The sequence below is a fragment of the Myotis brandtii genome, unplaced genomic scaffold (assembly GCF_000412655.1).
Source record: "Myotis brandtii unplaced genomic scaffold, ASM41265v1 scaffold157, whole genome shotgun sequence".
NCBI lineage: Eukaryota > Metazoa > Chordata > Mammalia > Chiroptera > Vespertilionidae > Myotis > Myotis brandtii.
In genome coordinates this window covers 4,433,760-4,444,908 of record NW_005355708.1, presented here as the reverse complement: position 1 = coordinate 4,444,908, position 11,149 = coordinate 4,433,760, and the positions used below count along the sequence as shown (strand labels likewise).

General features: G+C 53.0%; 1 protein-coding gene across 1 annotated transcript in view; it reads left to right on the top strand.

Annotated features, from left to right (window-relative positions):
- The window catches only part of IGFBP4 (insulin-like growth factor binding protein 4), an 11,278-nt gene extending 607 nt beyond the window's left edge, over positions 1-10,671 (top strand). The window contains exons 2-5 of the mRNA XM_014536127.1: positions 5,695-5,852; positions 6,946-7,029; positions 7,189-7,239; positions 9,429-10,671. Coding sequence (XP_014391613.1) covers positions 5,695-5,852; positions 6,946-7,029; positions 7,189-7,239; positions 9,429-9,563 — 428 coding nt within the window. The 3' untranslated portion in view covers positions 9,564-10,671. The remainder of the gene's footprint in view (positions 1-5,694; positions 5,853-6,945; positions 7,030-7,188; positions 7,240-9,428) is intronic.
- The last annotated feature ends 478 nt before the right edge of the window (positions 10,672-11,149 follow it).

The window sequence follows — 11,149 nt, the reverse complement described above, 5'->3', positions numbered from 1 at the left end:
CTGGTCCCCTCACCACAGGTGAAAGCCCCAGGGGTCTGAAAAGCCAGAGCTTGGACTTTTGACATTGAGGTGGGAGGACTGGGACAGGCATTCGAGAGGGGCTTTGGTGGTGAGGGGCAGCGGAGTTGCCCTTCCCCAAAGCCCCCAGCCAGCTCACCTAGCCGTTTGGGGGGTACTGGGAAGACAGGGGTCTCTCTGCCGGGCCTGGGCACTTCCTCCTGCCCTGGTCCACAGGCATCCCTCTTTTTTCTCTCGGCAGGTGCCATCTGAGGTGGCAGAAAGAAGCAAGTCTGGGCTCCCAGCCCAGAGCTGCAGAAACCTAACGGGTGTGGGCTAGAAAGTAAAGAAGAGAGAGAGGGAGACAGACTTAGAAGGCCCTTTGCCTTAAACTCTTTCTTATCCTTTCTCTTTTCCATTTCTCAGTGAGCCTCTTAGTTGCTCCTTCTAATCTTTCTCAGTCTCTTTTCCTTCTTTCTCTTTGTTCTTTCCTGCTGTGTCTTTCAGCCTCTAGTTTCACAGGCAACCTTCTGGAGTTCTCCTTCCCCCAGTATCTTCTGGCCACCATCAGTTTCTTTCTCTTTCTCTGTCTTCTTACCCTTTTCTGTTTCCGTTGTCCTGCTTCTCTCACTCTCATCTCAGTCTCTTTCTGTGTCCCTGTCTCTCTTTCTTTGTTCCTGTCTTTCTGTTACTTTTGGAATCTCTCTCGGCCTGCCTTTCCGTATGTCTGCTTTTGTATCTTGTTCCCTCTCTGACTCTGTTTTGCTCTCCCTGTGCCTCTCTGTCTGTCTCTTTTCCTGGTGTTTGAAGCTTCCATTGTTGCAGTCCGGATGCTGGGACTCTGGCCCCAAGCTTCCTGCCCTGGGTCCCAGACCGCTCCACTTCCTCAATCCTCTGCAGCTTGTTAGCTGGAGGAGAGCAGGACGCAGGGAAAACAGGAAGGAGGTGGACCCCAGGGGTCTGGGCTTCAGGCCTGGCTGCCCTTCCTGCCCCTGGGCAACAAGAGATGGGTCAGCAGAAAACATTCTAGGAGAAATGCCAGCCTGGCACCCAGCACATCTGGGAAGGGGGGCAGTCCTTGGGGGAATACGTCGCTGATCATGGGGCCAGAGATGCCAGTGCCAGTGGGAGAGGAGGGGTACTGGTACCAGACCAGACTGGGAGTGAGGGCTGAGCCCTTGGGCTCCCTGAGTCTAACAGGACCACATTCTCTTTGTGTCTCCCTCCTCCACAAGCCAGCGGCTATCTGGCAACTGATGAGGATGGGTGGTAGCCTCCTCCTCTCTCACCAACTTGAACAGGGGGCAGAAGAACCCTCAGAGGGTCTTGGGCACCCGTTTTCCTTGGCTGGGAAGGAGCACCCCATCCTGTAGTGGAGAAAAATCCATGTCCCTGGGAGCTTCGGAGAGGCATGAGCAGTGTAATTGTCCTGTGGCTATTATGCAAACCCGCCTCCCAGGGTGGCTTTAGGTCCCCTTTGGATTACAGGGCCCGGGTCTCTAACACCCCCCTTCCCCTTCCCTGCCTGTCCTCCACCCATGCAGTGCATGCACCATCCGGAGAGGGACAGGCTAAGTCTGGGGGACCCTGGGGAAACTAGGCACCTTCTTGGCAAGCTGTGTCCCTGCCCTCTTACCTCCCAGTCATCACAGAAGTACCCTCTGCCACAGCCTGGGCCGCACAGCACCATGGGAAAGGCGCCCCCTAGAGTTGTGCAGCAGCCCTGCAAGGTCTCTGGCGAGACAAAGTGTTCAGGGCTTGGCCCCTGTCTCTACTATTCTCTTTAGCTTCCCACTGACAATAGGCCACTGTCCCTCCCAGGTCCCAAGGCTTGGGGACCTAAGCCTCTTCTCTCTGCCTTTTCCTCTTGGGGCTGAGCTTCAGCAAGTGACTGAGGGAGGGCAGTCACTGTGGCCCAGTTGCCTACTATTTGCCCTGGGGCAGGCCCCCCTCCACCTCCAGGCTCCCCCACCTTCCTGTCCTAGCTTTTTGAGCCAGAACAGGTTGTGGGTTAATACCACTCAGGCCACCAGAAGTGGGGATGGGGTGGACAGGTGCGTCAGAAATCCACAATTCCGCATAAGTGCGCTGACCCTGGATTCATGGAATCGGGGGGAGTGGACAGTGCATCGGCGTTTGGACTGGGGTGTTGCTCTGGGACAGGGTTAGGGAACAGGCAGCCAGGTTAATTTTTAGTCAACACAGCAAACACTGCCCCCCCCCCCCTACTGCAGTACTGGGAATCCAGTGGTGTCATGGGAACAGGGCCTTCCCAGAAATTCTGTGCCTTTGTGGGAGGGAGGGAAGAGGAGCGTAGCTGCTAAATTTGATTACTTTTTTTTAGTATTGGGAAAGCGAGAATTATTGGTGTCTTGGGTACCAGGAGTCTTTCTGTTTAAAGACATAGGAGCTGTAGAGATAAATCCCTCCTCCTTCCCTTCCACCAGTCTACAGTAGGACCTGCCTCACAGGGTGGGATGTCTGGCGTGGAGTAAGAGCTCAGTAAAGTGGAGCAGTGATGAAGATGGTGATGAAGAGGACGCTGAGTGGATTTAACCTGAAGCTTAAATCCTCCTCTGATATTGGGGTTTTGGGGGACAGTAGGCAATGGAATAAAGCTGGGGGACATGCAGAGGAGTTGAGGGGTAAGGCAGATTTTGATGCCTTTTCCTGCTATAAACATGGGAGGAACAGGTCAGCTGTCCTTGTCTCTGACTCTTGAGGCCAGCAGTGTGTCACAACAGTGAGGGAGACACCCTTTGAGCCAGAACTCAAAGAAAGGGTCTGGTACCCAACATGGTGGTCTTGACTTCTCCAGCCAGAGTCCAGGGGAAGAAGGAAAAGGCCTTCCAGGGCAGGTGGGTGGAACCCACCCACCTCACAGTCTCACTCTGGGTGTCTTGAGTGGGGCAGGGGCTGGAGTTGAGGAGGAATCATGGGGATGAAATCAGGCAGCAAGAAAGAGGAAATCCTCTAGCTTTGACCATGAACTTTGCAGCCAGTAGTGCCAAAGCTGTGAAGCCTCTTCTTTCTCTGGGTGCCTTCCCTTCCTCTGTTGCTGGAGCAAAAACCAAGGTTTCCCCTGTGGCTGCGTGTCATTGGCCTCGCTCCAAGCAGGAGCTGGAGGAGATGACCTAGTCTACCTTGGAAACCTCATCTCCCAAGCAAGCCTTCAGGAATTCAGGAGGTCAGATCTTTCAGGGGGCTAGGTCTGACTCCAGCCCCTGCTCAGAGGGGAGCCCACCAGGATTGGGGTTTTCCAGATGGCACCACCTGGGTGAGCAGCACCAGGTGGCCAGTTTTGGAGGTTCGACGGTTCACGTTTTTTCAGAGACTCAACGCCATGACACTCACCCTCCCAAGCCAGGTGCCTTGGGGTGGGCCCTGGGGTGGGTACTTGGTGTGATGGGCAAGGAAAAGTTACAGATGAAATGAAAAGTCAACAAGCTAGGGTATAGCCAGTGTGCCCTGCCCTAGGTCTGTGTCTGTCCAGGCTGGGTCAGAGTGCCTGAGTGCATGTAGGTGTGCACACGTGGACAAGTGTGTGTCTAGACACGTGATTGTTTGTATATGTTTGTAATTCTTGAGTTCCGGCCTCTCTGTGTCTGAGTGGGCAGATAGGGACATAGTCCAGGTACCTATGTCCCCATGAGAGACACTAAGGAGCTACTCTCCCTGTCTTGGTGTGTTCTTCTCCAAGCTTACACACAAGCTAGGCACACGTGTGCTGGGTGGTGGGGAAACAAAAAATGGGGAGACCAGGCATGCTGCCTGCCCATCTTCCCCAGGTAACCTCTATGTGACATGGGGCCCTCCCAACACAAGAACATAAGCCATGCTTCTAGGCTCCACGCAGCCCCAGATTGCAGTGAGTGGACCCAGTTGTCCTTAATGATACCGCTCAAGTTAAGGTATACACATTTCCAAATATCCACTAATAATCCCTCAAGCATTGGTCATTGGTGGACTTCGACTCACAGAATTTCAGCATTGGAAAGCCTGGTTGCAGTTGAACTTCTACTCCAGATGTCTCTAGATTCTTGAGGCCTCAACCACTCGGACGCTCCACACCTTAGGGCCGTGGGGCACTCTACCTCCTGAGACAGCGCCATTCGTAGAAAACTCTTCCTTACCCCCTTGAACCTAAGAACATTCTGCCCATTTACCAAGCGGAATAAGTATCACTGCAAACTAGCCTTTTCCTTGATGGCCATGAAAAGAAAACACACTCAAAGGAAAGACAATAAAACCCTTCCAGGTTGGAAGGGCACTCGAGTTGGTGTTACAAACGAGTCCCCTCTGGACTGCCCTTGGGATGTTAAGAATGCTGGAGGATGGGGTATATCTCTCTGCTCTATTTATTTCTTCCCTCCGATTCCTCTTTCTAAGCCAGCCCTCTACTCGTGACAGAGCCTTCTTTCCATCCTTGGTGACTCAATTTTATAAATAGCCATTGGTGTGGAATCTTGACAAAGACTTTCTGAGGGTCTCGATTCTTCCTTGCTTGGTTTTCCTTTATCCGCATGTCTCTCCCCACACTCCCAGGACTAGGAGAATAAAAAGAGAGCTGGCCTCCCCCTTCTACCCCCAACCCACTCTGGCCAGGCAGAAAAATACCATTTGACCCAGAGGCAGCTCTGGGACCACTGCCATACTTGGAGGAACCTGCTAACTCCTCAGGAAAAAAAAAAAAGAAATTCTGACACAAAACAGATGTAACCGTCTGCCTGGTCACCAACATCTGGAATGCTGGCAGGGGCTTTGCACTCAGGCCGGCCGAGAGCTGCCAAACCGAGCATTTCGGAGGAGGCTCTGATCTGTAACCCCTTTCTCCAGCTCAGCCCTGTTGTCTGGACTTGGCTGCCTGGAGGGAGAAGCAGCAGTTGCAATTGGGTTTTTCTTGAGTTCAGATAGAGTCTTCATGAGATCCCAGGGAGGGGTGCAGGCCCAGCCTTTCCACCCCCATCTCCAGATCCCCAGTGCCCTGACTGGGCAACAGACATGGCCTTTGGATGGGGTCTGAAGTCTAAGGGTAGGGGATTGAAGGGATGGGGAAGGTATTCTCTTGGTCCTAGGGCCGCACAGAGCATTACACAAGTGTACACACACTTGCACACGCAGGCATACACACCCACTCCCACTTTTCTCCTGTCCAGCCAATGGGGAGAGCTTGTTGGGTTGGATTTCTCATCACTCATGGAAACTTTGATTCTGGCCATTTGGAAGCGGGTCAGCTGGGCTGACAGCCCTCGGGATCCTGTGGCTGGCTCAGCCAGACGCTGAAAAGAGCAGGAAAGGAGACAGGAAGAGAGAGCAGATGGAGAGGGGGGTGGTAGGAGGAGCTGACTAGAAGGAGAAAAGATCCGGTGGGGGGCCCCCCTGCCTGCCTCAGACCTCCCAGCAGAGCCCAGGGGAACCTCCTGTCTGGGCAGCTGCAGCTGGTGACTCATCTGAGCGCCGGACTGGGTGGGGTGAGGGGCAAGTCAAGGACTTCAAGAAAAATAGCCTCCTGAGGACTTCCAGGAGAGTGGGAAGGAGATGGGAGTGCTGTTTTGACTTTTTCCTGCTCCTAGACCCCCATGCTTCCCGTGTCAGGCTGGAGAACCCCCGAGAAGCAGAAAGAGGTGGGAGGCTGGGTTGGTGTGTTGCTCGGTCTTTTCCCAGTGCTGACCTCTCCCCATCTTGGCCTGATTGCAGACAAGGATGAGGGTGACCACCCCAACAACAGCTTCAGCCCCTGCAGCGCGCATGACCGCAAGTGCCTGCAGAAGCACTTCGCCAAAATTCGAGACCGCAACACCAATGGGGGCAAGATGAAGGTCATCGGGGCTCCCCGGGAGGAAGCCCGGCCTATGGTGAGGACCTCTGACCTCAAATGCACATGTTCACAGACACACACGCGGGGCTCCCCGGGAGGAAGCCCGGCCTATGGTGAGGACCTCTGACCTCAAATGCACATGTTCACAGGCACACACACCACCACCACCACCACCACCACATCTTGGCCTATGTTTATCCAGTAAACATTCTTTGGATGCCTACGGGGTAGAGTATACATTGTCAGGATCCAGAGAGTCCTCATTCCTTTCCTTAAAATTCCATTCCTGCTTGGTAGTTCTCTATATTGGTACAGCTAAAGTGGTTTTTAAATACTGAAATACTTCTATCTTGGTTGGTAACTCATGGTAGCCCCAAGCTTCCTGATATTTCTTGGCCCTTCTCTTGGATTCCCCACCCGAGACCTTCTCAATCTCTAAAGGGTTAATGCTGGCCATAGCAGGGGGCCTTGGGACCCTGTTCCGGAGTCTGGCAAATGTCCTGTCTGACGGATGGTTCTGATGGTTCCGTTCCTGGATCTTACACGTTGTTGATGGCATGATTTCATTCATCCCTCCTGCTTAGAAATCACCCCCTTCCAGGCCTCCTCCATAGGTTTCTACAGCTCCTTCCCCACGGGGTTCCTTCACTTCACACCTCTCCTTTGTTGAAGCTCTTTGGCCCAAGATCCTGTCTTCAGTGTCCCTCTACTCTTCCCACCAATGTCTCCAGAACCCAAGCCATGCCTTGTTGATGGCATGATTTCATTCATCCCTCCTGCTTAGAAATCACCCCCTTCCAGGCCTCCTCCATAGGTTTCTACAGCTCCTTCCCCACGGGGTTCCTTCACTTCACACCTCTCCTTTGTTGAAGCTCTTTGGCCCAAGATCCTGTCTTCAGTGTCCCTCTACTCTTCCCACCAATGTCTCCAGAACCCAAGCCAAGCGGAATAAGTATCACTGCAAACTAGCCTTTTCCTTGACCTCTATCTTCACCTCCCTGGGCCCTGACCCTGACCTCTGGGCTTTGACCCTCCTTTCAAGGCCTTCAGTCCTGAGATGACCCCCATTCCTGGTTCTCCTGCCCCTCTTCTCTTCTGCTGAGCAGTTTCATCCTCTCTCTCTCCTCCAGCCCCAGGGCGCCTGCCAGAGTGAGCTGCACCGGGCCCTGGAGCGGCTGGCCGCCTCCCAGAGCCGCACCCACGAGGACCTCTACATCATCCCCATCCCCAACTGCGACCGCAACGGAAACTTCCACCCCAAGCAGGTGGGTCACCGTCTCTCTCCTGCTGGGCCCTGGCCTCAGCGCCAGAGCCATGAGACAGGGTCATGCATGATAAATGTTTCAGGAAGGGGAGGCTCCCCAAATCTCTACATCATCCCCATCCCCAACTGCGACCGCAACGGCAACTTCCATCCCAAGCAGGTGGGTCACCCTCTCTCTCCTGCTGGGCCTGGCCTCAGCGCCAGGGGCATGAGACAGGGTCATGCACGATAAATGTCTCAGGAAGGGGAGTCTCCCCAAACCCTAGGATCCTCCCCAAACCTTCCCCCCAGCTTTAGGACCTCAGCTCATGTGCCCACATCACTCATTTTGGGATGAGGAGCCTGAGGCCCAAAGTCACAGAACAAGTTAATGGCAGACTAACTATCCTGCTTCCCCATCCAGGACTATTTTCATCTCTTGATTCACAATCTGAGACGTTCACCTGGTGTTCCTGCCAACCTCTGCCTCCCATCACTTTCTCACTCACCCTACTCCCTTCCTATGAGTAGTTCTCCTTCGTCCTCGAATGTCTGTCTCCCCTGGAAATGGAGGGACTAAGTCATGAGGGGTTAGGAAAGGAGGAAACAGCCTGACCCTTACCCCAAGTTGAGTAGCCAAACCACTTGGGGTACCGCCAGGATGGAGATGATGCCAGATCTGACAGCTGGAGTTAGGGGCTTCAGGTGGAAGCAGAGGAAGGAGGTAGGCAGAAGAGAAGACATGAATGTAGAAACCTCTGTGCCCCTCATTCCCTTGGAACATGGGTTCCTCTGACAAGCCACCAGGAAGCTGGGATGTTCAAGAAGGCTGGTCTGCTCCAGCCCCATCTCTGGCCTGTCAGAGTTGGGCCCACATGGAAGGGTGGCATATCTGGGCAGAGCACTGGGGTGCCTCGTGTTGGGTGTTCCCTGGGGAGCCCTGGCCTGGATCTCCTTCTCCAGCCCCTTGTGGGCATAGACACACACATCCTCACACTTCACGCTCTATGATAAATCCTCAAAGTGGGCTGCCATGCAGCCAGCAGAGGCCTAACTAGGAGAAGAAAGGCTGCCCCTGAATCTACACATCCCAGGATGGCCTGAGGATGTTATGAGCGGTGTGCAGTGAGTTGGGAATCAATGAGGCCCCCCCTTAAACCAATGCCAAACCTATCTCCAACACCAATGTTTTTTGGTCCCAATTTTTAAAAACTTTTTTTCCCTAACTAAAAAAGCGGTCATAAACTCTGTTAGAGAAGTTTTAGGTTTACAGAAAATTGAGCAGGAAGTGCAGAATTCTCATCTACTCCCCCACACCCAGTTTCCCCTATTACTATCTTGCATTAGTGTGGTACATTTGTTATAATTGAGGAACTAATACTGATACATTATTAGTAACTAATCCATAGTTTACATTAGGTTTCATTCTTTGCGTTGACAGTTCTATGGGTTTTCTTCCCCTAATTATTTTTCCTACTGAAAGTTCTGACCCTTGACCCTTGATCCCCAGACTAAATCTGACCCTTGAGATGACCTTCACTTCAACTTTAATCCTGACTCTTAAATATACCTTTGCCCCCTGCCTTCCCTATCCACCCCCCACCTTTCCTGTTCTAATCCTGACCCAAACTTGAGCCCAACTGCTTTAGTTGGTCTAACTTTGACCTCTATCTTTATCCCAACTCTATTTCTGACCTGGGCTCTGAGACTCACCCAACTCAAGTTTTAGTTATAATTCCCAATTCAACTGCAATTCATATCCTAATGCTACCTTAACTTCAACTTGGATCCCGATATTATCCATAATCCTATTCTTTAAAAAAAATACATATTTTTATTGATTTCAGAAAGGAAGGAGAGGAGAGAAAGATAGAAACATCAATGATGAGAGAGAATCAGTGATTGGCTGCCTCCCGCATGCCCCCACTAGGGATGGAGCCCGCAACCTGGGCATGTGCCCTGACCAGGAATTGAACCCTGTGACCCCTGGGTTCATAGGTTGATGCTCAACCACTGATCCACACCAGCAGGGCTTTAATCCCATTCTTAAAAGTCCCAACCTAATGGGAACACACTCAAAACATCTCCGACCTGTACCGTAGTCTTTCAAATCCAGCTTCACCTCTAAATCCGATGGATCCAGTCTCCCCGCTAGGAAGGCCATAGAACTTCCTCAGGGCCCTGCCTTTGAAAACTCTCTGGGCCTTTCCTTCTTGGCCAAGTTCTCTCTCTACTCCAGCGAGCTCAGAAGATTTGTGCTCATGAGAGAGCGTCTGGCCTCAGGGGCCATCTTGGAGCAATTGTCTGATTTGGGGACCCGGCTGGGATTGGGGCCCAGCTGACTGACCTCTCATGCCCTTGTCTTGACAGTGCCACCCGGCCCTGGATGGGCAACGTGGCAAGTGCTGGTGTGTGGACCGGAAGACAGGAGTGAAGCTTCCAGGGGGCCTGGAGCCGAAGGAGGAGCTGGACTGCCACCAGTTGGCTGACAGCTTCCGCGAGTGAGCCCTACCAGCAGGCAGGGGGCTCCCTGCCCCCTGCCCCCCCTTCCCCTGGAGGCTGCAGAGCTGACCTGGAGCCTGGATCTGAGTCCTGGCTCTGCCTCTGGCCCAGAAGTTTTCCTCAGCATGTGTGTAGCGTGTGTGTGTTGATGAGCATGGATGTACCCGTGGGGTGAGCCGGAGCCTAGGGGTGTCCTCTTTGGGCTTAGATAGCCTAAGAGGTCAGAGTGGCAATGGGGAGCCTTGGTGTGTTTCCAAATTGACCCTGGATTCATTCATTCTTTTATTCATTCAGCCATCTAAAAACATTTACTGGCTACATATTACATGCCAGCTCTAGTTCTCAGCCCGGGGTGGGGGCACCCTTATTCTGACTTCCTCTGATTTGGACATTGGGCCCACCTCCTACAAGGTGAACACAAGCCTGTGGGAGAAGAGAAGTCCCATGCCCATAATCTGAGGAGGAAAGTAGACATGTACCTTGACCATTGTCCCTCCCTCAATCTAGTGGTAGAGCGGAGGCCACAGGGAAGGTGTGGGGTAGCAGATGGCTCAATGGTCAGGAGACCGGACCCAAAGCTAAGGGCTGCCAGGCTCCTCTTCTCTTCGTCCCCAGGCCCTCCAAGGGCAAGGACCTGCAGAGACAAGCCTACTTTGGGGTTGGGGGTAATGCCATCTGCTTGATTGCCTGGCAGCGGATCCCTGCTGTGGAGGAGGTAAGAGGGTCCTAGGAAGGCCTGCAAGACAGAGGGGTGGGGTGGTGGGGCCCCTGTCTGCGCAGTCAGGGTGGGAGGAAAGAATGTGTAATTGGAATGTGTGTGCCTGATGGAGGAAAGGACCAGCATAATGGGATTGGGGGGAAGTAAGAGACTTGCCTGGGGTCCTGTTCCCTTCCATTTGTAGTCAGAGCCGTGAAATCACCAGGATGACTCCATCTGGCTCACAGCTTGGCCTCTGCCTCCTGCTCCACACCTCCTTCCCTACAGCTCCCGCCCCATACCCTGCCCCCTGGGCATTTTCTGGCTTGCTGGATGGAAGGAGACTTAGGGACCTTCCAGTTGGCCATGATGTCTTTCTTTTTTTTTTTTAACAAAACAAAACAAAAAACAATACAATTGTGTTTTGCTTATTTATTTAAATTAGAGACAGGGGTGTACCAGGGATGGGAGGACTATCCACATGGTAGAAGGACTCTAAGACTCAGCCAATTCACCATCCTCTCCCTGCAGCCTCTTCCTGAGGGGCCTCCCTGCCCCTCAAGTCTGTGCTCTGTGTTCAGACTCCTGGTGGGGAAATACTGGCTTCCAAACAGAGGGAGGGAGCCGGACAGCCCTGCTGAGCCAGAGCTATTCCTGGGATCAGCTGGTGTGTGAAACTGGGGCATTTCCTAGGGCATCAGGCCGGTTGGGTTTGCATCTGGATTTGATTTATTAATTTGGGGGCGGGGGAGGCGCTGACCTGAAGCTTGGGAAAGGGGTAAACTTTCCACCACATTCCACAGCTCTGCCTGCCTGGATTCCTGATTGGGGGTTGTGCTGAGATTTGATTCTGATGGGTCAAGGGGTCAAGAGTGGGGGCATCTTTGATCTT